Here is a 27,747-nt window from a genome sequence, read left to right as displayed (position 1 = left end):
CAGTACAACATTACAAAACCCCTGTAAAGCCGCAAAGCCCCCTAGGGTTCATAGTCAGCCTAGCTTTTATTACTTCGACGCTCTCCCGCACCTCTGGTGTCCCGTCCGCTGCACGCCGTGCGCTGCAGCAGCCGATCCGTGAGGGGCTACCTCGCGGCTCGCGCTCGCGGAGGAACACACTTGCGTGCGGTGACGCGCACGGGTACCGGCGCTATATAAGGCCGGCGCAGGCGCGCCGCGGCCCTTTCCCGCGGCGGTGGCGGTCGGGGCGGGCGCAGCGTGTGGGCCGCGCGCCGCCGCCATGGGCTTCGGGGACCTGAAGTCCGCCGCGGGCCTCCGCGTTCTCAATGACTTCCTGGCCGATAAGAGCTACATCGAGGGGTGAGAGCTGGCGGGGGGCTGCCGGGGTGTGGGGGAATGTGAGGGCCTGGCGGAGACAAGCGGTGGGGACGCGGGAAGGCCCTGAGTCACCCCGGCAGCTGCACGGGCGGCGCTGCTCCACGTGTTTCTGCGTGCCCCGCGCAAGGGAGTAGGATTAATTTAGCTTGTTCTTTGCAGGTACGTCCCTTCGCAGGCTGACATAGCAGTCTTCGAAGCGATCGCTGCCCCGCCGCCTGCAGATTTGTTCCACGCTCTCCGGTGGTACAATCACATTAAGTCGTATGAAAAGCAAAAGGCAAGGTATGGTTAAATTCCGAAGCTGCAATATCTCGCCGAAGTAGCCTACAAATCGTTGCGTTTGTTTCATCGAGTTTGAACAGAACTGGTTTTCAGTGGGACCACGTGGCATTTTGTGTTGTTGGAACACAAACAGCTCTAGAAACAGAGCAGACCTCTTCTGTCAGTGCCGAGGACAAAATTAATGATCTGCAGTACCGAAAGACACGAAAAGAAAAGGAGATATGAAAGGAAATAGTATCTCTTTTGTCTTTTATTGGTTTTAGGTGTTCGTGAAAGGTGCTGTATTGACATCCGTGCAGACTGCAGGCCTCTCTGAAAACGTACAGCATAGGTAGGGTCAGTATTGCTGCACTGAGCCTCAGTTCTCCTCAGAGGAAGCGCTTCCAAAGATGGATGGCTCAGTCTCTGTAGTCCGTTTCTGAAGCTTTTGTAATGCTAAAGAGGACTGAGATTCTGAAGTGGTTTCACAAAGTCCATCCTGGAAGCTGCTTACGGTTCCTGAAATCAAACGCCAGTTTTATGGTTCCAGGAAGAGCAGTTCACATTAGCAAGACAACTGTGAGGTTATTCTAAGATAACAGGAGTATATGAGCTGCAAGAGAGAATAAATTCAGGGAGTCTTGGTTCCTTGTACTGTTGAGAGTGAGGGTTTAGGGTAAAGTGTTCATTGAAATTTAGGGAAGTAATAGTTACCTTGCAGTAATGTGTTTTTAGTTACTTCCTAGTTTTTAAACAAGTGAAAGTAGTTCTAGGGAAGCATGAACAAGAAGTTGGTAATTTCTCCTAGGCAGAACACAGTGCAGATAAGGCATTCCAGGCTTTTCCTGCCCATGTACTTAGGTGGACAGGATCGTACCAGCTCTGATGAGATACAGAAAATCTCATATTCACAGATTACTCAGCTGGCGTGTCAGGAGCATTGGTGGTTGTCTTCCATGAGGTTTCAAGTTACAGAACTGGATTTTTACTCTAAAGCACAAGATTTTCATTACAAATGCATTAGTAGGTGTATTGGTAAACTGGCAGCAATTGTATTGATGTTTGAGCAGGTTCCTGATACCTGCATTTTTCTTTCAGCTTGCCAGGAGTGAAGAAGGCTTTGGGAAAATATGGTCCTGCTGATGTTGAGGACACAACAGGTGCGGCCGCAGATAGCAAAGATGATGATGACATCGACCTTTTTGGATCTGATGATGAGGAGGTACTTGCGACCTTTGTGTGTTATTTTTATTGCTTTTTAGAAATTAACACAGGTGTGCAGATTTTCACCTTGACCTAATTGAAGGTACTTGTATTTCTGTCCTTGGTAGCAGGTCCTATTTGCAATTCTCAAGTGTAGCTATCTTTGTCGGATAGGAAAGCTTGGAAGGCACAAACTCAAACAGAAAGTAATGTGTTGGAATGCAATCCAACTTTGACTGGTTACATGATGAGTAAAACAAAAAATCACCATCTTTCGGCTGACAGCTGTGATGTTTTGATTTTATCTGACTAGATGCCAGTCAGTTTGGTAGCGCTTTGGAGAAGCAGAGGTTTGGTGCTCTTCTGTAACTGCAAATTTCTCTTTCAGGAAAGTGAAGAAGCAAAGAAACTGAGGGAAGAACGTCTGGCCCAGTATGAGTCAAAGAAGTCCAAAAGTATGTGTGCCGAGAACTTCCTAATCTTTTACACTTGAGTTGATTTTTCATGCACTTGACAAGGATGGCTGGAAACACTAATTAACTGTAATAATAGATCAGCTTGACTGGAATGAGACAAGAGTAATTAGCTTCACTTGAGTTGCCAGTGAGCTCAGCCTTCCCATAGCAAATAGGAATGTTAACATGCTTTTTGTTCTGATTCATACACTCCTGCTTTTTCTTTCCAGAGACTGAGCTTTCTACATAGGTGGAGATAACCTGAGGCTTTTCTTTTAAAAAAGTACACAAGTTACTCCACAGCTACTGGTCTGGAACTGTTCAGAACCATAGCAGTTGCAGTATTCCCTCTGTGGAAAATAAACTGTTACACAGCATTAGGCTCCTTCTCAGATGTTCTGAAAAGGACTTCCTATGTAACAAACATTGTCAGCTGCTTAAATCTGTGTATGCATTGTGTATCCACAATATTGAACATTGAGATGTGAGCTGCAGTACTTCAGAAATGTACATTGGTGCCAGAGGCCTGTCACAGCAATGTGAGCAGGTTCTTGTTCCTGAAATTGGATAAATTGCTCTTGTAAAATCAGTTTGCAAGTATATTCATGAGTTTTTGAAAGATTCCTACCTCTTCATGGTGATTTTCTTCCCTCAGAACCAGCTGTTGTTGCCAAGTCATCAATCTTGCTTGATGTGAAGCCGTGGGATGATGAGACAGACATGGCCAAACTAGAGGAGTGTGTTCGAAGCATTCAAGCAGATGGCTTGGTCTGGGGATCTTGTAAGTAAGGGGAATGCCAGAGCAGGCCCTTGGGGTAATAGGATGAGAGTAGCTGGACTTGTGGTCACTGTTTGCTATCTCTGAAATGTGGGTAGCTGTAATGCTGCAGTACTTCAGTGTCTTTACATGGTCAGAGAAGGTGTATTAGTGCAGTGACCTAGTTAAGATTCAAGTACAGGTTTTAAAAGCTATAAAACTTCAACTCTGCTATCCTGCATTTCCCTGTTCAGTTCCTGATGCAGCAAACAAACACCTTAACCACCCACATCACCGGTTTGGAGGTCCACAGAAGGAAACTTTCTCAGTCGTTCGTAATGAATGCTGGGTAGTTGATTAGATGGTCCATAATGTGGGCAAAGGGCTGTTTTTACATATTCCTGCAAATTGCTTTGGTCAGTTCAGTCTTAAATCTGGGTTTATAAGAGATTCCACCAATTAAGGAGTACTAAGTGCTTTTTTTTTATTTTGCAGCCAAGCTAGTACCTGTTGGCTATGGTATCAAAAAGCTTCAGATCCAGTGTGTTGTTGAAGATGATAAAGTTGGAACAGATATGCTGGAAGAGAGAATAACAGCTTTTGAAGATTATGTACAATCAATGGATGTAGCTGCTTTCAATAAGATTTAAGTCTTGTTATATCTAGAATAAATGTTGTTGCAAAAAATGTGCAGTGTCTGTGCTTGTTTCAGAATCTTTGAGTAATCCAGCTCCAGAGTGTAAGGTTTGTTAACGGATAAAGTAGAAGCTGGCACTGAATTTCAAGGTTGCTCTGACACCTCACTGTGGTACCCAGGAGCATGAGCAGTGTTACTTCAGAGTTAACATTACCATGGCTTAAAAATACTGAAATGTTCTTTCCTCCGTCTGCAGAGGAAAGGGATGGTTTTAAGGGAACAGAGGAGAGGTCAGTCAAAGTGCAAGCAATGTTTTAGTGGGTAAACAGGAGTATAATTTATTAAGTAACAGTGGTGACCAAATGAACCATGGCTGTGTTGAATGCTGAAACTCCATTGAGAGAGGAAGCTAAGTTCAAAGTGACTTGCAGTTCTTTAGAAATAAGGCCTGAGACTACCCTGGTAGCTTCTCACCTGTTCTATGACTTGGACTGGTTTTCGTTGTTTCCTCTGAGCCTTCGGAACACCTGCAATGCAATCACGCCGAGTTTAGTGTCACAATTACCGCACAAATGATGCTGCTGAGGAGCCGCTTGGTGCGGGCTCGGGCGGTGCCTCCGGGGGGCGCTGCGAGCCCGGCGGTGCCGGGTGCGGCCCCTGCCCGAGGAGCCGGGCGGGAATCGGGAGTTACTGCGGGGTCTGCCCGGCTTACACCGGAGACTGCACACGTGCCCGTGGCTGAAACAAGAACAAAACAGCTGGAAATGCAAACACATCAAGGGCATCAAAAGTGGAGTCATTAACAGCAGTTTGAGCTGTTTGCTCAGCTCCAGATTGGTTTCTAGATTGATTTTGACATTTCTTTTAGCGATTGAAGAACCTGTCAGGAATAAATCCCAAAACACTCTCTATGGGAATGATACAAATGTAGAAGCTGTCAAAGCTGTGAAGCTTCTAAACAAATTCGTAATTCTAGGCCTTGCATTGGCCTGACAGGATTTCTTGTGACCATGAAATGGAATCCTTTTACATGCTGCATTGGTCGCTGAGAAGATGCCCAGTGTCAAAGTCTGACAGCAGCAGCTTAAGTAACTCTGTTGTTTTTTTCCCAGAGCATCTGTGTGGTTATCTGGCACAGCAGGTCCTCTCTCCTTGTTTAAAGGTCTGCCAACTTCAGATTATGTAAGAGATTTGTTTATAATTTGTCTCAGAAAAAAAATCTGCCTGCTAGAGGCTTAAAGCACAATTAAAGATCTGAAAGTGAGTATTGTTACAGGCTCACTTGCCGCCTTCCATAAACCTAACTCTTAAACAGTACCCTTTTTGTGGCAATTCTCTAGCTGTTGCTTCTGCTAAATCATGTAGCTTAGTTTTACCAATTCTGTCATGGTGTTGTTAAAAGCAAGAAACTAGCAAACACCATATCAGAAAAACAAGTGATTAAAAATTCTGCCTCAAAAATACAGATTTTATTAGCTTGGTCATCACTCTTTCTGACTTCCCATTCAATGTGCTGCTTACCTTGATCCTCTTTTCTTGGCTTTCAAATTAAAGCCTGAAGTGGATAAAATGGTTTGATTTATACATGCCAACTTTATTAAAATACAGCACTGAGTCATCCATGTAACCTGCCAGACTGGATTTGTGTGTGTTGCATTTACACTAAGCATGCACATACAAACTCCTTGGTTCTTGAGATTTCTTGTGTGTGTTGGGTTTTGGCAGTCTGTTTTGGGGTTTTTTTTCTAATAGTAAATAAAAAACTTGCACAGAAACAAAAAAACCCCCACCCTAGAGAGCACAGTGTTCCCAGTGAAAAAAATAGATATGTGAGCACAAGTATTCCACTGAATCCACGTATATTTGTGTTAGGTATTTTTGGGTAGTGTTTGGGTATGTGCTGGTATGTTACTGTGTCATTGTGCCTGTGAAAAATTGGCACCCTGGAATAAATTAGCTAAGTATCCCATAACAGAAAGATCAGTAGAAAATCCTGTAACTTCAATATTTTCTATACGGGAATACTGGGAAAACATTTTTAACAAAAACCAATCTACGTAAAAACCTTCAGAAACACAAACTGTCCAGGAAGAAGATAAAAGGTAACTAGAACCTGTCCATGATGAAATGCATCAATAGCTATTTCTATAGTATCTCTTTGCATGGTGACATAGATTCCTTTCCTTTTTCTGGCCCCCTTTTCCCATTGTGGTGAGTCGAATGAGCGTCCCTCAGTCCCAGCAGCATAGAACTGTTGGTATTGTTTTGGAGACTCTTTGGAAACAGAAACTTAGAGCGTTATCTGTTTTGTTTAGATATCTTGCATTAGTCTTAAAGAAATGATTTCGATAATTCTGTAACTGATCTTGGAGTGAACAGTAGCAGTTACATTGCACAACTGTTACTCCATTTAATGCCATAGATCAAGGCTGATTTCGGCCTTATTCAATTCAGTTCTCTCTCCCGTCTCCTTCAGGCCACACTTTCTGACCCTTTATGCAAGATGAGACATACATGCTCTCACATTTGAAAATCAGTCTCTGTGCTGTACATAGTGTGCACACATGAAAAAGCTGAAAAGAGCTGCTGTGAACCCTAAATCCCATAATAGAAAGGGCCAGGGCTTGATTTCACCTTCCAAAATCTTTGGGAAGGAGCTGTTACAAGAAAAGCCAGTCACTATACATTGATGCTAAGGAAAGCAAATGAACATGCTCTTTGGAAACATCAAAACTTTATTACTTCACTTGGACTATAGCCAGGAAAGAACATCATTCTTAGAAAGATGTCAGGGAACATGTGAAGAAAAACTGCAAAATGTTTGATTTAGACACATACAGCAGAATGGTGCCAAAATATTATGATGAGCAACTATGTACCAGGCAGCAAATGACTCAAAGGAAGAATGCTGCTTACCAGCTTTCCAGCCCAAAGGAAAATACACTGAAATTCCACTGATCCTGCCTAACTCCCTCAGACTCTGAAACCAGAGCCCAAAGAAATAGTTACAGAACACAGTCAGGCTGCTTCTACATGAGCAGCTACCAGTATTGGATGTGTTCATGCATACATATATATTTTATACAAAAGCAAATCTATTTTTATGTAAGGCCTCAATTACAGCATAAATGCTACTAATGTGTTGGCAGACCGTATAAACTAGGTAAATTATCTGAAAGTCAGTTTCATTCTATATGCCTAGGCCAATAACTAGGAAAAAAGTTCAAATTTACCCAAAGCTCTATGCTTTTACTTTCAGTGGAGTTTTGTCCCACAGTCAACTTTTTAATTAAGTGGTATAGCATCAGAAATTGGTTTACTCCACACAGCGCATATGTGTGTGTATATATATATATATATTTATATATATATATATTTGCACTGGTGCATGTGTGATTCTGCAGCGAGCAACAAGTTGGAACAGAATACAGCATAACTGGGACTACTTCATCTTTCTTATGGGAGTGGACTCCATTTCCTGGATGAACTGTCTTGCCTCTTATTTGGAAAAGAAGTCTCAATTTGGCTAGAGACTAGTAACAGAATACTGATGAATTCACTCCACCCATTTTTTAAAGCTTGATGTTAAGGCAAACAAAATGTTATATTATTTCTTTACCCTTGCTTGAAAGAGTAATAAAGAGCGATCAATAGTTGTAAACCTCTGTAGGACTAAAATTTTAAACATAGAAAAAAAAAGTGTAGCACAGAAGCTGTAAAATATTTTCATTAATTCTTTGCACATTTGGATTGAGCCTAATGAAACATCTGCTCAGTATTTTGCACTCAGCTAAAAATACAGTCAGTGACCAGAAAACACAGGGTCTCCTGTCTTAGTTTTGAGTATAAGATAAAGAGTGTTGGGAAAAGACAGGTTTAATTTCCATATTTTTCTTTTTTGACAATAGAAGACAGCAATTCAGTGTTCTCCATCTTGAGACTCCTCTCCAGCTGCAGAGTGAAGCCACTGACAGCTTCATTTAGGTGAGATGTAGCCAGGGGATTCCTCCTTGGGGCAGTAGTGGGCAATCAGGAGACTCAAGACCCAGTGAAGTACGGCCACAGCTTCTTCGAGGAGAATGCCTCAACTAAGAGTGGTATCAGCAATGGCAAGGGGGAATATTTTTATAATGTGTTCTTTTGATGTCAATGAGGTATGGAACCACAGCAAACCAACAGGATTACAACAGCTTTCCTCATCAAAAGCCCAGTTACAGTAATTCTACTGATGCTGATAACTTTCAGTTCAGGCTGTATGTGCGTTGCAGGGCACACATCCAAATCATATGTCCCTTAAAAACCTTCCAATTAAAGCAGCAAGTGCAATTAAGCCAGCTGTTTACAGAAGACTGTACATGTAAAGATGCACATCCGACTGGCAGATGTGAAGTCAAGAACACCTCCAAACCTGCTGCCAGCTCTTTTGGAGAGGGCTGGTGGCAGGAGCAGTCACTGGGCAGTTTCACAGCAGTGCACAGGCGCGTTGTCTGAGCTCCAGAGCTGCTCGCTGACCGTCCCCGAGCGGCTCACCTCCCACAGGGCCAGCTTCAGCACCTCAGACACTGTGCTCTTCACCTGCGCTTGGAACTTCTTGCTAATCAGAACGTAGAGGATTGGGTTGAGGCAGCTGTTGATGAAACCAAGGCCAGTGGAGAGGGGAATGCCATCCTGTAGTAAGTCATGCAAGTTCTCATCATGGTGAGCAGACAGCTCCACAATGCTGAATATATGATATGGTGTCCAGCAGACAAAAAAAGCTACAACTACAGCAATGATGGTCCAGAAAAGCCTGCTAGAAGTCAATACAGTTCTCCTCTTCACTTTGACAATCAGCAGTGAGTAGCAAATGACCATTGTCACTAAAGGAAAGAGGTAACCAAATGCAAGCCTCACCCAAATGAGAATGTGATGTGTCAGCAAAATAAGTTCTCTGTCATGCACATGGAAGTTGTTGTAGCAAATGGTGACATTGTTGAGAACTGTAGCTGTGTCTCTAAAGTATAAGGCAGGGCCACCAATAATTGCAGCTGACATCCAAATGACCCCACTCAGAAGGAGGGTGTTCTTTACAGTCCTGTACTTGTAGGAAAAGACTGGGTGGACAAGACGGATGTAGCGGTCAAGGCTGATGAATGTCAGGAAGAAAACACTGGCAAACATATTCAGCAGTGCAATGAATGAGTTCATTTTGCAGAGCCACTTCCCAAAAGGCCAGTGGAAGCCCATTGCCACGTATGTAATATAAAGGGGCAGGAAGAGAACAAAGATGAAATCTGCAATGGCTAGATTCAGGAACCAGAGTGTGGAAACTGATTTATCCCACTTAAAGCCCATAAACCAGATGACAATGGCATTACCTGGCACTCCCAGAAGAAATGCCACACTATAAAAGAAAAGGGAAATGATATGGGCAATGCTGAGGGAGGACTGGGGTGACTCATCTTCCTCAGACAGATCGTAGAAATAAGAGTAGTTCTCAAAATCTTCAAATGTCATGTTGCAGAGCGGCTTTCTGGGGAAGAAAAGAAATGAAATGGTCAAAGGATAAATGTTTTACTGCACTGTAAATAGTAAACTGCAATTCTTTCAAGTTCTTGGCCATAAACCAAAAACATTGCCTTAGTTTGGCATATCTGTCAGCTTTTATCTGTCAGTTGCTAGCATTAAACTCCTGAAGAAATTTGGTCACAGGCCGTTCAAGAAATGTTCAAATCAAAACAGAACTTGAAATCTTCAAGAACTGTTTTCCTTACATTAATTTCGTAACAGACAACACTGAGCACAGTATCACTGATAAATTTCTAGGAGACCAGATGCAAAGTTTTACTGGAGTATGATTGTGTATTCTTTTCTGGTCAGGTTTCATACTTTACTGCTCTGTTCCTATGTGAAGCAAGTTTTAAGGATTATATCTGTCTAAAATCAGAGGAGCATTAGACACCTATGTGGGGAAAAAATTCACTTAAAATGCCAGGAAGCCTTCTTTAATAAATTTTTATCCACCACTCTGCCTCAAATTATAGTTAACAAAATGACAGACAGCGATTTCTACAGCAACTAAAAGTTCATGTGTTTATTAATCTCTTTCATATATGTCTTTGTATCAAGAAATGATGATTTTTAGGTCCATTTGACATACTGGATTTCCTTAACACAGCAAAGAATGTAGAGAGGGAAATATATAGAACATATTGCAAGGATAATACACATCATAGTTCCACTAGTGAGCTGAGAAACAGAAAACAGATGAAAGAAAATAAAGTTTCCCATGAACAAAAACACATGGTAAGAGCTATAAATGAAAATATTTGTGTGTCTTTTTTCTTTTTTTTTAAGACAGAATTACAGAAATTTCTCCATTTTCTTCTCTTGCAAAAGCTTCTGGAACCTGCAAGTACAACATAATTTTTCACACAGAAATTCTTTCTGTGGGTGAGAGGGAAGGTGAGGGGGAGGGCAATGTGGAATATAAACCAAAACTGAGGGGAAAAAAAGAAATGAACGGGAAAACAGACAGGAAACAGAGTTTGAACAACAGAAAGAAAAGCAGTCAGAAGTTATTTCACAGTATTACTTCACAGAGTTTAGTTTGCAGTATACACAAAGCTGCAGCACATACAGGTGGCCACAGTCAGAAAAAAGTCTCTGCAATGATCAAAACAATTATTCTGCTAAACTCTGTCATCATTCAAAGCTGAATTTTTTGGCTGGACTCTGCTGCACTGAAGACCTGTGCCTGAGAGCAGTCAATTAGCCGTGCTATGATTTATCTTACTGCTAAATTTCTGAGTGCTATCTCCATTCGGAACTCAAAATTCAGCCCGCGCTTTTGGAACTCAGCCCTGCATTCCTGTAATTCCATTCATTATAGCATGCTAAGGATAGCAGGAGAGGGGTCTCCAGAGCACACCGTCTGCAGAGCCACATCTGCAAACTTGTATTCATGGACTTACCTCTCCTCCAAAATGTAGTTCACTCAGTTTGAAAGGATTACTCACACCAGAGAAGCTACGCATGTGCACACGCATTAGCAGGATTAGACTTCTCATTTGTAGATGGATAGACAGGGAAGCAAAAAAAAAAGGTTGTGTAATTTTATCTCTCTTGATTAAAAAAATATGTAGTAAGAGTCAGCACAGCCTGTTCTGTCAAGAGGCTATGATAGCATTTGTGATTTACATCAGGCTGAAGGAATGTTATTTGGTTTGCTGTCCTGATAAATGATACTTATTGAGCTGCATTTATGTAATTACATGCCCCTTGGGGGTGGATTCTGCATCAAATACCACTACCACCCATCTGAGTAATTTTTTCAAACAGCTTAACAGCTGCTGAGAGAAGAGTATAAACATGGAGCTGTACCACTAACATCTGGAACATTACATTTGGACAGTTTCAGAGGACAGTCAGGTTAATAACTGGATTGTTAAGTGGGTTTGCCTGTACAAAAAGACTATACCTTCAAATCAAATGTATGCAACTAAACAAAAAAAAAAAATCCAACTATAATGACAATGATAAACCTTTGCCAACTGCCCAACTGGTAATTTTATATTTAGCATTTTAAAGATGATGTATTGCAGGAGAAAAAACATACCCAAACAAATGCCAAATATTTCTGAAGCCTCCTGCAGCTTCAAACTCCAAGGAAAGAGCACACCTTTAGAATGTAATTATTTTTCCAGGCTTCTATTTTTCCTCGTCTCTAACTCTAGTCTTCAACGCAGGGACTCTTTAGCAGTGGGAGTAAAAAAGCAGAAGGAACATTGTTTACCATTGCTCCCAGCGCACAGATGCTGAAATTAGACTCTATGGCTAGGGCTCAGCAAAGACTGCCAATTACATTTGCAAAGCCCAGAAACTTTTACTTCTGACACTGACATATATGAATCACTTCTATAGCAGGATTTGTGGTGTTAAGCCCTGTCTGGAAAAAGATAAGCAGTAGGTGATTGTCAGTGGAGTTATATTGGTTTACATCACTGAGGACACAGATTTTTTCCATTAACCGTAATTCAGTAGGGATGTTTCTCTGTGGCCTTGAAACATATAATCTCTTAATACATGACTCTGAAATTAATAAATTTCCAGAGTCAAAATAGTCTTGCAGTTCAAGTCTAGGTCTTGTAAAGAAATCTAATTGTACTCCTTATTCTGTCACTAATTTCCTGTGTGATCTTTGATAAATGGCTTACTTTCCAAGCTGGAAAAATTGTCATGAACATGTTTGCAAACTGAGGCTCAGTAGAGAAAACAGTATTTTCAGACAGCAGCTTCTGCTTGGCTTTAAGGCAGCTGCTGGAAAGGGTAAGGGAGGTTTGGTGCAGTTCACTGGCTCAGTGTCTGCCAGTCTGGGGAGCCAGTGCATGGAAAGCATTTTCCAGTAAACAGGAAAGTGTGGTTAGAGGCCTGCCAATAAGCCATGGGAGCAGCCACAGGTTACAGAACAGTGTTCTATTGCATATGGATTAATACAACCAAGTTTAGATTTCATCCTGTCCTTTTATTTAAAATAAAAGTTTAAATAGTAAACACTGTGTGTAAAGTGTACACTCAGCAGTCATTTCATGAGTCCATTCCTGTTTGCTGAGCCACAAGCAGCTCTGAAAACTGAGCCTCCTTGATTCAGTTGCTTAATTATGAAAATAGTTGACCAGGAGGTTTCATTTCCTGTCCTCCTCTGTAAAACGGAAGTTAATTTCTAAATGACTTTATAGGAATATAACAGGATGGCTCTTGGCGCTTTTAGATCTTGGGACAGAAAGCAGAATTACCAAGAAATATGGATCATCAGGAAAGATTTCTAAAATACAAAGCCACAGAACTGCTGGGAAGAGACTTCACCACATGTTGCATGAACAGCCTTTCTCTGAATTTCAGCAGAGAATTACAGACTTGGATCTCAGTTGACATATTCACAGCTTTCTACTAAAAGTACCTAGAGTTCATGTCCTCTGCCCCTGATATAGCTAAGCCATAATGACAACTTGGACAAATGATTGGATCTGCCTAAAATAGAACTGCTCTTGTCACACTAAGAATGGCCTTACAGTTATGACATGGGACCGGTACTTTGGAATCTATTCGTGGCTATGCCACATACATCCTGTTGGACCAGGGGAAGTCGTTTGACCTCTCCACACCTCAGCCCTGAGGTCAGTGCAATAGCTTTGGAATTAAATTACATCGGCTTTTGGTCTAAAATAGAAGAAAACAAACAAAAAAGTTGCAATTTCCATCCACTTCACTTGAAGCAAAGTCCTCCTGGGGGTTCAAAGCTCCCTGGGCACCACACAAGTCAGGACCTAACTGAATTACAGTGGCACTCTTTACCACAGATTCGGGCTCAGCCCACACAACCTCTCTCTCTCACATTTGGTCTTCATCACTTTCGAATTTTGCAGAAAGGCCAAAGGGAAGAGTTTATTCATTGTCTATGTTAGTTAAAAGGTACCTCAAATATTTGAGTGGTAGTCCCCAAATCTATTTTTTCAGTGTGATAAACAGTGTTTAGAGCCTCTGCCCAGCTAAATTGGTTCCAGAGGTCACAGTAATGGGTCCTGACTTACTAAGAAAAATTATGGTTGGGAGGGTTGGCTGTCTCAACAGTTCAGTTCATAGAGGGAAAATATTACACAAATCCTCCTATCAATGTCTTTTCAAACAACTGTGAGCACATCAGAATCCATGTGTATTATCTGTGGCTGAAGGAAAGCTTATTTGATTGCATCACTTCAGCTTCTGTCATTTGCAAGAGTCAAAACAACCAGTTTTGCAAAAGGTCACCTCAAGCATGCTTGCCATACTGTGGGTCAGCAATTTTACCTGGGTATTGAATTCAGTTGAAAGCCCTCATAATTTTTCCTTGGAACTGAGGTGACAAATTTTGAATTTATCTAGCTTCAAAAACAATCTTGACATTCACCTGGTAGTTTATCTGTAAAGTTCAAAATTCAGATGGCTGAGCAAATTTATTAGTGGCACACATGGATTTCTGGCAAGCATTTTACAAAGACATAGGGTAGATTGGAAAACACAAGGAATACTGATGAAATTACAGAGTGTCATAGACTCATATTTCTCCCTCAAAAGGACAAAGCCAAGATAACTTGCCTCTATGCAGAAACATTCCTATAGCAGGAGATGCCTGATACAGTCACCCTACAATACCAAATCATAGCTATGCTACAGATTTAGCCTAAAGTTGCCCTGAATACAAAGCTACTAGGTAAGGAGCATCTTAAGGTGGTATACACAAAGGCAGAATCAAGGCTTTTGTCAGTTTTCTCTTTCACAGACATGTACACAAACAATTGTCTTTTGGCTATCCTTTTAATTGTAATTAGACATATGGTAACCTAATTACTTCATATGTCATTCTGAATTCGATAACTAGAATGGGTCACAACAGATACAACATGTGACTGGAAACGTTTTTGAGCCACAATATAGATGTATTTGTTCTAGCAGATAAGAAAGGAATGCAAATAATCATTCTCCATTATGTCTCCCAGTGAAGCAGTGTTAGAAATGGATTTGCAATGTACCAGCAAGACATGTCCTAGAATTTAGGCCAAAACTAACTTTCTTCGAACAAGGCTAAACACGACCCTGTTAGTCATAACACACCACCTCATCTGTGGTATTGAAGCCCTTTGACCAGATAACAGCCTGATAACACTTTACCCAAATAGGATTAACAAACTCATATAGCACAGACTCAGTTAATACTGGTAAATCTACAATTTCAGACTAGCAGTTTTGCCCACACAGAAATGTATAACAAAAAATGGAACAGCCAACTTTATATCTAAATAAGGTTGCTGTAATAGAAAAAGTAACACAGTAGTAAAATAAAAGTATCACATGTATAAAATATCTTCCAATATATTTCCACAGTCAAGGACCTGACAAATGTCTGCAACCATCAACTGCATATCATTGAAACTGATTTATTTTCATGCTGATCCCAGGCACCAAGTCTTCCATTCCCAAAGATGACAAAGAAACCCAGATGTCCCCTGGACATGCACTGGCAAAGGGGAGGGCACTTGATAACTCCATAGTTAATACTTGTTTCTGCTCCTATTCCCTTCTGTTAATACAGCTAAAAGTAAGAATATAATCTTAATATTTCTTTAGAATGTAAGGAGTTGCTGTAGCCACCACAAATCACATAACCACAAAAATCGTACATCAGAGACAGGAAAATGACTGATCATATCTGTGAAATACTGAAAAGTAGCACCATTTTTAGAGAAATATTCTAATATTCTTACCAAAAATTATAGACATTCAGCTAAACAGTGACACTTGAGATTTAAAAATTGCCTAATGTATGTGTCAGCACTGCCAAAGTATTTACATAACCAGTCCCAATGCTTCAGTATTCATAACCCTTATTGAAATGAGGCTCAAGTGAGAAGTATCATCAGTCTGGTTTACTGGAGAATGCTGAGAATGATCTACAGGAAGTCTCTGATCAAACCAAGTGCTAAATCTAGAGTCCATGCCTAGTGGTTCAACCACAGGCCTATCCTCCTTTCTTAAACTTAGCACTGTCCCTTTTCTCATGGTGAAGTGAAGAAACCACAGCTTCACCTCTGGGAGACCTTTCCCTTCCTGAAGGGAGGTTCCCTTCTGTGCCATCATGCTCATTGTGGTGGGGGAAGACAGCACTTACCTGGGCAGCCCTTACAGCTCCTGCTCTGTTTTCTCTGCACGGAAGGGAAAAGCAGCCTGGATTTCCACCCTTTGCTGCCATCCCCACTGCTCTGTCTCAGCAGTGCCAGCACACACCTCAGAGCTGTTAAGCACAGGTCACAGATGGCAGAGCCCAGCAGGTTCACCATCTATCCTATTGGCTGTCAGGTAACACACTAATCAAGTATTGTTCCCTGGCAGCTTGATGTGTTTTCTATTCCTCCTCAAATGCCAGCAGTATTTTCTTTGGCTATAAGCCACCATAATAACTACATACCTACAGCAACAGAGATATCTGATTTAAAAAAATATAAGTGCCTCAGCTTTGCAGTGACTGGACTGATGGGATAATGAATGCTTGCGTTTCTAATTATGGCTTTTTAATTTTCATGTAAAAATTACTTGGAATTTTTACTTTCCAACTGTTTAATATATTTGTGATGAAAGAATATTTTGACGAGCATTCATGTGATCATTACATGATCATGCAGCTCTGAGCATGTTTTTTAAATGGTTGTGCTGTTTCAACAAACACATGCTTTAACCACAACTCCCTCCTAGCAAAAAATAATAAAGTGAGAGTAGAGGATACAGAGTAGATACAGAGATTTTTTTCTGCAGTTGACTCAGCAGACTAATTAAGGCGAATTAAACATGTTAGACAACAGATATTTGAAAGGTATTGCTGGGTAACAACAGGTCATGACAGAAAAAAATCCAAATCACCACTCTCTCCAGCAACATACGAAATATCTATCAAATAACAGATAAAAAATAGGTCACAGTCTGCTATATTTACAATCCTTTAACCAGAGGAGTTAAGAAATAACCCCAGAGAAAACTGGCCCCCCCACTCATTCCTCTAATATGCCTTCTTATACCCTATTCAATTTCACAGATTAATTTCCTAGTCACTTATTACCGTATGCTTGGTTGTGTACTGCCCTCTAAATTGATCTCTGTTTTCCTAGGTTTATTCTACCCCTCATTTATATAACTCAGCAGTTTCTTCTAGTATAAAAGTAATATTGCTATTGCTTATATGACTCTTGACACATACTCTTGAATGGTATATCAGAACATCCAGTTCCAAAATACTGCTAGTACATCTCTTATCAGCTGGAATGTTTTGGATAACACACCTTATTATGTCCTCATAGTTAATATACTAGGATCACTATGTACAGTAGATTAAGGGTGTCTATTCCTGTATCAGTGTTATTCTAATTTTCCTACTCATACAAAGACAACATTTTTTTTTACTTTAAGATCAAGTCTGTAATAAGTCCTGGCTTTATTCCTGCAAAACTGAAAAATTCATATTGTTAAACATAGTTTCAGGAGGACTGGATATTTATCCATTTCTCTAATATGGTATTTGGAACACTCCCTAGCACTGATAGGAATAGATGGCACCTAAGATTAAGGTGTTGAATTCAGAGCTTGGAAATACTGGTTTTACAGGCTTCCCATATTACCTTTACAAATCACGTCTCACTTGACTCTGCCAGACTTGGTACAACACCCTCAGTTAACATTACTCAGGTTTCTTAAATGGGCAACAGTTCTTAACATTACCAAAATATTTCATTAAAATGATGTGGGGCTGAAGTTCATTAAAAGGGCATCACTAGAAGGAAGAGATGGGAGTGTAGAAAGTGGAATTACATTTACTGTACAGGACTTACTACACATCACTTTCTCTCACTCCTCTAGAAGGCCTCAGAGGGGAATAAAATTTGCATGCCAGGCTCACACTTGCTGAAAGAAGCAAGTACTTTATGTTGGGAAAGCACCCAAAGGCCCTAGTCTTTGAGATCAAAGCCTCACTGGATCTACTCACTATAAACATGTAATAAAAGACAATTCCTGCTTTGTTTATAATTATATAGAATAAACACATACAAGAAGAGTAAGGAAAGGACTAAACACATACAAGAAGAGAAAGTTAATCTTGCCCAAAGCCAAACAGTAAATTTGAAGGTAAAGTTGGAAGCAGAATAACTTCCCCAAAAAAATAAAGTGGCAAATATCTTCAGTGGATAGAGGAAAAAGATGCTGGTTTTTGATACTTGTGCCTTTTGATTCTTGAAATACACCCTTCAAGAAGTATCAAAAAGGGACAAGAGAGCCTGGGCAGGGAAAGAGAGGTAAGAGAATGCTACAAAGTTTTTGCTAGCCAATGTCCCTGGCAAGAACTGGATTCTACAGTGCTGGCCTTCACAGAAAATCCTTGCAAGCAAACCTGACCTGCAGCAATGGGTTTTGTTAGCTTCCTTCTGAGCTCAGTAATGAAAAATTATTGTATCTGCAGTAGGTCTGTTCAGCTCACCCAAAGAATTGAACAAAAATGGTGGGCCAGGTACAACAGAGCGGCAAGAAGCTAGCAGAAATTCCTTTTGGAAAGAAGAAACCTTGAGCTAATAAGGAGATTTTTGCTCCTGCTTTAAGGTCCTCAACCTCTGCAACATACTGAAGATACAAGAGTGCAGAAGTAGCTGAGCTCCCCTAGAAGCAGTATATGCTACCTTTGAAGACACATAAAGTTTTCTTTTCATCTCAGGAGCCTCAAGCATACTGTAAAAGTAAAAGCAATTGTAAGAGAGCTCATCTCCACATAATGGCATCTCCCCTTCCAGAAGCAATGCCTCTTGCACTCTGCCTACCCCAGTCACAGCAATCCCTTTCTTCTGCTGAGAGACCGGGAGAAACTGCTCCTCACAGTCAGCTCTCTTGTGCAAAGCCAGCCACAACAGAGCCCAGCTCTGTTGTGAAACTGCGAGCTTCAGACTGAATACAAATTAAACCATTATCAGAAATAATGAGTGCAAATCAGCCAGACAACCAGCCACCACAGTAAGAGAGACAGCTGAACTGCTGGCATATTCCATAGAACAAAATAAATAAATAAGCAAATAATAAGACCATTCAGTACATTACAATCCCCTGGAAACCTAGCTGCTGTTTAGTGCTTGGAATAGCAGAGTTATTAATACAAAATTAATATCGAATAACATCATAAACTTCAAGTGTCTGTTAAAAAACACAAGTAGAAGAAAATTCTTTAAGGCAACTGGATTTATTAAGGAAACAGAAATAAATTTTCCTCTTGAATCAATCTATCTGAAAAAAACAAAAATTGAAGCATTTCAGAAGTTGCTCATTTGGTTGCCAGCAGAAAAAGAAATTCTTAAAATTAGAACAAAGAATGTATAATGTACAGTACATAGAAATTGCATTATTTTGATCAACAATTTTCCTCTGCCCTCACCCATGCAGTAAAAATCTGTAATCAGATCCTGCCTAGGAATCCTTAGACAGAGCTTCCCTGACTTATTATCCTTTTCTACAAAGGCAATTAGAGAATTCAAACCGTAAATTCATTCTCCAGAGTCAAATAACTTCCACTGTGCCACAATCAAAGAGATGCTCAGCTCAACATAAGTGGACTCTGGAGTCACTCATGGCACATAAAAAATCCCTAGGATTGAAGTAGAGCTGACAGGACCTCTATCCTGTCTGCCTGGCATAAGCTGATGATAATGCTTTAAATTTGGCCAGAAGTTACAGTGACATTAAACAAAAGTAAATTGGGTTACCAAAATATTTGCATTCCCCAGTTCTGAGGCAGAACATTATGATAGTGAAAGTAAGCTATCCTGTCCTAAGTAAGTTAATCCTGAAATCAGTTTCTACAAATCTGCTCTGACAATCTATTTTACCCTGACATACCCTCTGTCACTCTCTTCTCCTTAGCTACATATTAGTAAGCATTTTATATTATTCAGGGATACATTTTTTTTTTGTAGAAAGCAAATGTGTTTTAATTCACAGGCAATGTTCAATGTTTTCTAAGTCCACAAAAACAAGTCTGGGATATTGTTTGGCTTGCAAGATCACATCTAGAAAGGCAACAGGTGACAATGACACTGTTATCACTAAGTGTGAATAGGAGGTGGAATCTATTCCTGTCTCATTGTGTGGTAGCATACAAGGCTTCAAATCTTATTGTGTTATAATACGCTTAATGAAAGCTAGATCCATATCCTACCTTATTCCACAAAGGTTAGGGAAAACACACTTTCCAGCTGAAATCACAGAAATCTTATTTAATTCTGTAGAACTGTAATTCTTCAGAAGTATATTGTTAATCTGCTATTTAAGTTGAAATTACTTCCAGTTTCTGTTCTAGAATCTGTTCAGAACTGATGTATTTTTAACTATTTATACTGGAAATTGCTACAGCTATAGAAGGCACACTATGCCTGAGCAAATAAAAAATTTAAAACCAACACACTAGGGGTCACAGAGGAGAGAGAGAGATTTAAGTTAAGGTCACTCACCATTCACTGACAGGATAAAACTCCTTGAAGTGTGTATTATCATAATCAAAAGTAATTAAAAATTAAATTCACACACATTTCCATCTCTTTTCTTAGTGCTGGGGTGGTTCAAAGTAATCTTTGAAGTAAATGAGTATCACATTCTTTCTTCCAAGAAGGTCTTTTAGCCAGTATATGCTAGACCACCTTACAACATTTGCCTGCAAATGTTGTTGCAGCTGTAGAGACTCACTATTTAGAAGGGAAGGGAGAGAAAGATCTTAAATATAAGAGAGTTTGACCTACCTTGCTTAGTTCTTTGAAACAAAAGGCACTGTAAGTCAGGGATGTGAGTTCTGTAGCAGAAGGAAGAGTGGAATGATCTGCAGGGTTCAGAGTCACTTCAGTGTGATTCCAGCTGCTTCACTTGGCTACTGCCTTCCTTCTAATAAAGCTGCAGAATGATATAACGCCCTGTTTGTTTTCAGCTGAGGAAGTTGTTTCCAACTTCCCTTGGTTTTCTAGACCCATTTTTGAAATATTGCCACGCTGTATAATCCCAGCATTTCACCAAAAATAAATGTTAGACATTTGAATGAATCATTTTGGTTAGTGTCCAAGCAAGCAACAGATGTGGTGGCTGATGAATGGAAAGAGACCTTACAGTTGTGGGCTGCTTTTTGTTCTGCAGAGAAGAGGTTGAACAGTATTTCTTTGTAAGCACTCTGGTTTATAGAAAATAATATTGAATGAGCTGAAAGATGTTTAAAAAGTCACACTGAAAGCATCATTTTGTAACTGTACAGTGTGATACATTCATTTGGTATTTAGGATTAGTAGATTCATCTCCTTTTATATGTAAGAGAGAAGTAAGCACCTCAAAACACTAATTAGTGACTCTCTCTGTCAGATAGTGTAAAACTGGTTGGGAATTTGAACTGGATTTTAGGCAGCTGGGCCTGACTCCCAGTCCTGCAAAGAGCCTGATGAGGTTTTGTGGCCAGGCCTCAATCTCCATGTCGCCCAATTTCTCAGTCAGTAAAATGGAAATATTATTTCACTAGTATCTACCTACCACAGCTTACCTGACTCTGATGGTACCACACTCATCATACCATTTTAACTCAGCATAATAAGCATCTGTCAGTCTACCCTGCCAGTGGAAACAATAATTTAACAATTGTACTCCACTGTCATTAATGCAAAACATGTAACATGTTCAACACTGATTGAATCTAGTCAAGGCCAAAATTTCCAAGTATCAAATCTATTGATTCCAGTGAAAAATTAGACAGAAAAATATCCAACAAACCAACCAAAATAAAAATTTAAACAAACAAACCAAACCAAAAACCAAAAAAACCACAAAAAAACCACAAAAAAACCAACCAACCAAACAAACAAACAAAAAAAAAAAACCACACAGAAAGTGAAGTGCTTAGTGACATCAGCTAAACTGGGATTTCAGCATCTGGTTAGCAAGGCTATCAGTGCTTAAGCAATTCTCTTTAGGTTCACAGACCACAGATTCTCTTAACAGGAACCAAAAACTCCACCTAGCAAAACTAATCTTCTTTGTCTTGCCTTCTTGACAGTTCTTCTTCTTCTGCCAATATAACTTTAAACGCTGAAAGTTATACACACATACTAAAGTTTTACATGTACATTGTACCTGAGTGGGAAAGACTCTAAGTCCATGAAAGGAGGATGGGGACTCCATGAAAGGTCCAGGGAAGCCCCTGGACCATAAAGAAAGAACAGGGGAGCAGGATTCCTGTGAATATATGGAGACAGGGGGCTGCCTGAGGAAAGCACCTCACTTGTTTATTTTAAAGATTACCTTTTTTCTCAAGGTAACTGATTGGTGAATCTTCATTAACACAAGCTCTTTTAACAGTAATTATCTACTTTTGTAAATACTGGGATAAGGTAAATACAGGCATCATTTAATAGCAGATCTGCTTAGGGGTTTTTTTGCCTGTAATGGCACAAGTCTGTGTCTCTCTAGGTATTTTGCCAAATCTAGGTATTGAAAGGCAGTTAATTCAAAGGTCTGCTCAGTACTATTTCAGCAGCACAAAGGAAATTAAGAGGTAGATAACCCTCAGGCATAATTAAAAAAAAAATAAAACCCCCAGCAAACAGTCACAATTTGCCAAACACTTTTCGCCTTCTCGGTGAAGGAAGCATTCTGGAGAGTGCAAAAGATTCTTGCAGTTTGGGATAGTGAGGAATTGTCCTTAAGGGGCTGCTCCCTTCACCATAAATTAAAGCAGGTTTGTGACTACTCTAACATATACTGGTGTTGATACCTCAGCTCTTCCATCCTTCAGAACGAAGGAAGGATTAAACCCAGGTAGCAATTTTCCTCATCTTCCCTTACCACTGCACCAAATATGAAATACCAAATGCTAAGGGCCCAGAAGTCATTTTGCAGAGGAAAGTATTCATAGGAAATGAGGGGGGTTTTTTTCAAGAATAGCAGATTACAGCATTTAAAATAATTTTCTACCTCTCTGTCCTATCTACATTTGCTCCTTTTCCATTGAAAAGACTTTTGCTTTGATGAGCAATTACCCAACTTGCACAGTATAACCAGCATAGTAGCATACCTGGGAGACAAAAAAAACCCAAAAAAAACCAAACAGATTTTTACAGACAAAATTGCATCGAATCCAAAAGGGTTTAGTTCTGCTTGTTTTCTGTTTAGCTCTAAATACAGCATTTTACCCATATATAGTTTTGATTAACCACAGAGGAAATCTTAAATCCCTGAAGAATGTAAGCTTAGGCTCTAAATCTCCCATTGTTTTAGTTCCTTCTGTGCTCAGACACAGTGAAACTGGAATGGTGAGTCACAAATTACATGGCTTTTTAATATACACTTTTGTGCAACCCATTAACCACTGACATCATTTGAGTGTGATCTTTTCAGATAATTTTGTTTGGAAGAAAACTACTGAATAATAATAAAAAAAAATACCTTGTTTACTTTCCTGTCTTCTCCTTTCTCTATTTGGAAGTTATATTGTATTTTGCCATCTTATTTGTGCTTTTTCAACTGGGTAAGTTATCAAAGCCCTCGAATTTTTACATTAAGTATGTCAATATGCCAGAGAGCTCTGAAGAGGGACATGCATTCATGAACATACAGTGCATGTGGAGCTTGCAAAGCAGGGAAATATTAATTTATACCTGATGGAAAAAGAACAAAGGAGAGGATTTACATACAGATAATACACATTGGGTGGTCCAAAAGCAAATAAACTGCGTCTATTGAAAAGCAAGCTAATTTTAAAAGCACTTCTGATTCTTTGGGGGCTTTTTAACCCTACAAAACAAAACAAGAGCACAGGATGAATGAAAAAAAAATATACAGGGGGAAAACTTTCAGAAATTCTTTACTGGTATTAGCCAAAGCACAAATTACAAAGCAGTAAAAACAAAACAAAACAAAAGTAACTTTTAATTTGTCTGGACTGGCAACAATTGCCTGATAGTTCTGACAATTATACCCTCTGCTGAGACCACTGGATCTTATCAAGTTGCCTATTAGTACCTGCAGATAATCTCAGCACCAATCAACATCCCATCAATGTTACTAAATTCAGTTAAATTGTACAAACCACGAATATGCAAATTAGATCAAACAAAAGATACTTAGTTTTTCTCAGGGTTAGTTTAAGCTGAACAACACAAGAAAGCAACTACTTACTGTTGTTTACAGTTCGGCCTTTTTTTTTTTTTCTTTTTTTTTAGGAAAGTAATTCTTCACTGTACCTTTGTTCTCACTGTTTGAGTACCTCATGGGCTAAAATCCACTCTGGAAAGACTGCATTCAACTACCAGACAATCAGGCAAAAGTGTAATTTCCTCCCTTCCTGTGAAACTAATGGCTATTTGTGCTTATCCTTTAGGTAAAGCTGTAATGTTTACTTGTGGCTTAACTACCCACTATAAACCAGAGTTAGCAACTATGACAAAATTCTCCAGCGACACATTTGAACAAACCACCCGATGAAGGAAGGTTTGGCTCATTTAGGCAGGTCCACACCTCTTTCTATGCTGATATTAACGATCTGAAAGATTTTCATGTATAACACATTGAAGAAATTCAATAATTCTGCAGATTGAAGAAATTCAATAACCCTTCCTCATTACTTTAGTCAAAACACACAAGCATATATTGTTTTACATGTATATATGAATGCATGTACATACCAGTTCAAGCAAGCAGTTCATGTAACTTCTGCAAACACAGTCAGCAGGGTGTTAAAGTCTATGAATTAATGAATATTAGAGAATAATTCATTATAGTACATATTTATGTGATGCATGTATTAGATGTTATTATATAATGTATTTGTATATGATCCCAGTGAAAAAATACCATAAGTATTACCCTTTTTCCTCCATAGATTTTGCTTTCACATGTGCATTTTTTCTCATTTTCCACAAGTAAGTAGGAATTATTTTCTACATAACTTTCAGACCACAAGCTCTGAAGGTATTCAAGCTCTATGTTCATATGACAATAATATATGAGATTATATCTGCCACTCAGATAACACTTGAAATCCATGGAATTTTCAGAGTGTGTCTTGACAACCAAACTTCTGACATATATCATTGAGTGCTAAAGATTATATTAATTGAACAGCTAACCAGCCAACTCAACAACAGTATTTTTCCATTTTAGCCAAAGTGCTGTCTCCTCCCATAGAAAGGAATGTCAGTGTTTGGAAAAATGATTTCAGAGAGATCTACAGAGATTAGAGACACAAAAAAAGGCTATGCAAACTATAGTTGTTTCACTACATACTTCACAAAATGTTTTCATATCTTCTATACTGGTATACAAATTAACCAACTTGCTCTTTTTTCACCTCACATAAATTACCTACAACAGAGTTACCTCTGTAGACAGGTCTGAGGAGTGAAGACAGAGTTTACTGCACCTTTGATTGAGTCAGATGTCTCAAAATCAGCCCAAAGCCTAGCCAGTCTAGGTTCAAGGAAACCCAAAGTACAGGGATGAACTGCTGGTTACTCTTTACAATATTCATTAGCCATTGGCATTCCTTAGGAATTATAACATGCTAAGGTTTTAAATTGGACAGTAGTTCTTTGCAATGAGGAATGGTTCCTGCACACCAATTGCAAAGCTGATGCAAATCAAATCTAAATCAAACTCAATCACCTATAGCTGTTCAGAGCATGTTCTGAGGTGCTCCTGGTTTGTGGTTTCAATATATATTCATTTGTACGTTTAAAGTTGCTTTTTATAGTCAGATACATTTGTCAGACTATTTTTCAGTTTAGTGGATGTAAACTTGTTTTGTGAAACACATGACCTCGACTCCACAAGGATTTAAGTTTTTTATCCATAGAAAAGAATGTGAGACAGGGAGAACCAATGCAGGTTTCTGTCTACTGCTCTGCATTTGTCCTCTCTGATAACAGTTTGCTTCTAAATCCTACACAGCTCTCAGCCTGATTTGGGAGCTGATAAATCCCTATAAACCTCCTACTTGTGACAGAGGCAAAGCAAATTATTAGATGCTCTGAAAAACACTTTGCTTGTTAAGGGCTTAGTGCATAAGCCAACCTCAACTCTTCCACTGCCTTCAATAAAAGCAAAGCTACCACCATGTCTAACAAACAGGCAGAGGGCTCAGGGGATGAGGCACAAGACACCAGTCTAAGCAAAGAGACAGCTAAACCCCCCAACATTTATTTGCCCATTCTAGTTCTAATTCTTAAGCTCTATCAAGACACATAAAGCTTAATTTTAAATCTTCCTTACTTTGCAATCTATTTTTAAAGAAGACTATATGACTCAAATTCAGCACTCAGCATGAACTTCAATTAGCATTTTATGTAAAGGATATTTAAGTTGCCACTTGTCTTTCCAAGACAAATAGGCTCCCTTCTTTTAAGCAAAGAGAATGGAAGTTTGTGGAGAAAGAACAGCCACTTCTCCATCTGCCTAGTTGAGAGACTAGGCAAAGGGAAATTACACTAATTGTATGTACCTTGGGTGCAAACCAGAAATTGAACTCCAATTACTTCAGTATTAGAAACACAGACAATCTAACAACATAGAATATCTCAAAGAAAGAGAGAGACTAAACTCTGATCCAAAGGAATAGTATCTGAAATGCTGAAGAAACACAAATCAAATGAAAAGCTTTTTGTCTAAAAGTTCTTTTTCTCCCTTTAAATTTTTTTCTATGAAAACCTCTGTGTTTTCAAACTGTAAGACAAAGACTTTTTTCAAAGGCTAATGTTTTTGCTTACCAGCATTCCTAGCCTAAAATTAAGTTTTGTCCTTGGGAAAAAACCCCAGAACTTCTCTTGTTTAACTTTCTGCTTGGTTCCTGAATAGGATAAAGAAATCTTTCTTTAAATTATTCCCATGGTAAAGCAAAGTAGAGAGTCCACTTTTTCTCGGATGTAAGAAAATATCTTATGTGGTTTATTGCAGGAACATTGAAAAAATTTTACATGATTTAGAACAGCCAAAGCAGAGAAAAATAACACTTACTTAACTGCTTTGGGAATACATTTTGACCCCACCTTAAATGGACTGCAGAATATCCAGTGACTCAACATAATAGTACATGTATTTGGAACTCCTCAACTCCTATAAATTGCACTACAGACAAGGAAGCTGCAGAAGCATTTTACATTCCGGATTATCTTAAATTCATATCCATCTATTTAAAATCAGAAAAGTCCCATTAAAACAGATGTATATAAACATTTAATTCAGAATATTACAAGGGGTAAAAGCTGGTTCAAAATTTCTGGGAGCTTGAAAATTCTTGATAAACAGAATTAATAACCTTTCATGCAGCTTTGAGAAAATTATCTCTTTGTATCAGAAAGACATTATTGCCTGCTGGAGTAATGGGAATAAATATTTACTTATGCAAAAATGCCTTGAGTCCCTACTATGACAAAATGTGAGGTAGGCTATAAGGGACTATTAGTCATCTACTATACTTATTTAAAATATTTCAAGACATTCATATTGGCATCTGATTAAAAAGCCACATTCGTTACCTTATCTGTTAATAAAAAGGATGGTTTAAAACAGGCTAAAGAAAATATACTATGCAGATGAGATGAATTCAGTTCTGAGTATAAGTTTATTTCAATGATGTTATCTGACTGTGGTTAATACAAGAACCTACTGGTGTTTCTGTTCCCTTCCTAGCTGAAGGCTCTCAGGCTGCAGAGTCCCTTCAGCATGGAGGAAATGGAGTCATTTTACACCTTTCCATTGCATCTGCCAGCACAGACACGTCGGAAATTATCATATATTTCCAAGAAAGTTGGTAATCAGCAATTATGCTTGGAAATACTGCAATTATCAAGGGTCAATCTGACTGTGGTAATCAGATAATTTAAAAATTTGTGTTATATTTGAAAGCAAATATGAAACAATGGAAAAACAGAATAGAGGAATTCTAAGGAACTGCTATTTTTGGAGCTATAAAAAAACTCCATGCACAACATGCACAACAAGGTCAAAGAATATCCTGCAATTCATGAGCAGCCACCTACAGGCAACCCCAAGCCTAATTACTGACCTAGTCCCTTCCTTTATGTCACTACCCTAAAAAAACAGGCAGAGTTATTTTGGAGAGACTAACTGAAAACAGAAATTACTCTAACAGTAAACTATTCAGCATTTTATGGTGAAAATGTCTTTGAGTGACAGTCCAAGAGATAGAATGTTACATTCTGTCTCGTAAAAATATTCAGGAATATTCTGAGGACAAGCTGTATGGCATTATAAGACGGACTGCATAGGTTTCTCATTGCTAAAATTCCATTCTGGAAAAGAAACTTCAGTGCCTCAGCTATGTAACCAAGCTTCCTTTGTTTCAACAAGCTATGGAGTTAGCCGAGCCACAGTAACTTGCTAATCCTGTCACAAACCATCCTAAAAGTAAACTATTTTAGCCTAAGATAACATGTCTATGTATGTGTTTGCCACAT

The 27,747-nt window shown here is 39.2% G+C and overlaps 2 protein-coding genes and 2 non-coding genes across 10 annotated transcripts; 3 read left to right on the top strand and 1 right to left on the bottom strand.

Moving 5' to 3' along the window:
- Nucleotides 1–222: 222 nt before the first annotated feature.
- EEF1B2 (eukaryotic translation elongation factor 1 beta 2) lies at nucleotides 223–7,522 on the top strand. Its single transcript, XM_063400363.1, has 6 exons — nucleotides 223–381; nucleotides 559–681; nucleotides 1,759–1,882; nucleotides 2,252–2,318; nucleotides 2,974–3,099; nucleotides 3,571–7,522. The coding sequence occupies exons 1-6, from the start codon at nucleotides 302–304 to the stop codon at nucleotides 3,723–3,725; spliced, it is 675 nt and encodes a 224-aa protein (XP_063256433.1). The 5' UTR covers nucleotides 223–301; the 3' UTR covers nucleotides 3,726–7,522.
- Nucleotides 2,100–2,179, top strand: LOC134552443 (small nucleolar RNA SNORD51). The gene has a single exon (XR_010080864.1). It is a non-coding gene; the product is annotated as a small nucleolar RNA SNORD51 (small nucleolar RNA).
- Nucleotides 2,614–2,747, top strand: LOC134552446 (small nucleolar RNA SNORA41). Its single transcript, XR_010080867.1, has one exon. It is a non-coding gene; the product is annotated as a small nucleolar RNA SNORA41 (small nucleolar RNA).
- CMKLR2 (chemerin chemokine-like receptor 2) lies at nucleotides 6,428–23,636 on the bottom strand. Of its 7 annotated transcripts, none has more exons than XM_063400358.1 (3): nucleotides 23,453–23,634; nucleotides 20,044–20,191; nucleotides 6,428–9,224 (listed from the first exon to the last, which is right to left on the bottom strand). In XM_063400358.1, exon 3 carries the CDS (start codon nucleotides 9,206–9,208, stop codon nucleotides 8,162–8,164), a length of 1,047 nt encoding a protein of 348 aa, XP_063256428.1. In that variant the 5' UTR covers nucleotides 9,209–9,224; nucleotides 20,044–20,191; nucleotides 23,453–23,634; the 3' UTR covers nucleotides 6,428–8,161. The 7 variants fall into 7 exon arrangements, with proteins under 7 accessions (XP_063256428.1, XP_063256430.1, XP_063256427.1 ...); XM_063400360.1 differs by lacking the exon at nucleotides 23,453–23,634 and adding an exon at nucleotides 10,666–10,753; XM_063400357.1 differs by lacking the exons at nucleotides 20,044–20,191; nucleotides 23,453–23,634 and adding exons at nucleotides 10,666–10,753; nucleotides 15,396–15,563.
- Between the last annotated feature and the right edge of the window lie 4,111 nt (nucleotides 23,637–27,747).

This window comes from Prinia subflava, chromosome 6 (assembly GCF_021018805.1).
Source record: "Prinia subflava isolate CZ2003 ecotype Zambia chromosome 6, Cam_Psub_1.2, whole genome shotgun sequence".
In the NCBI taxonomy this organism is placed as follows: Eukaryota; Metazoa; Chordata; class Aves; order Passeriformes; family Cisticolidae; genus Prinia; species Prinia subflava.
The sequence above is the reverse complement of the archived record's forward strand: the minus strand, read 5'-3'. Positions and strand labels throughout refer to the sequence as shown.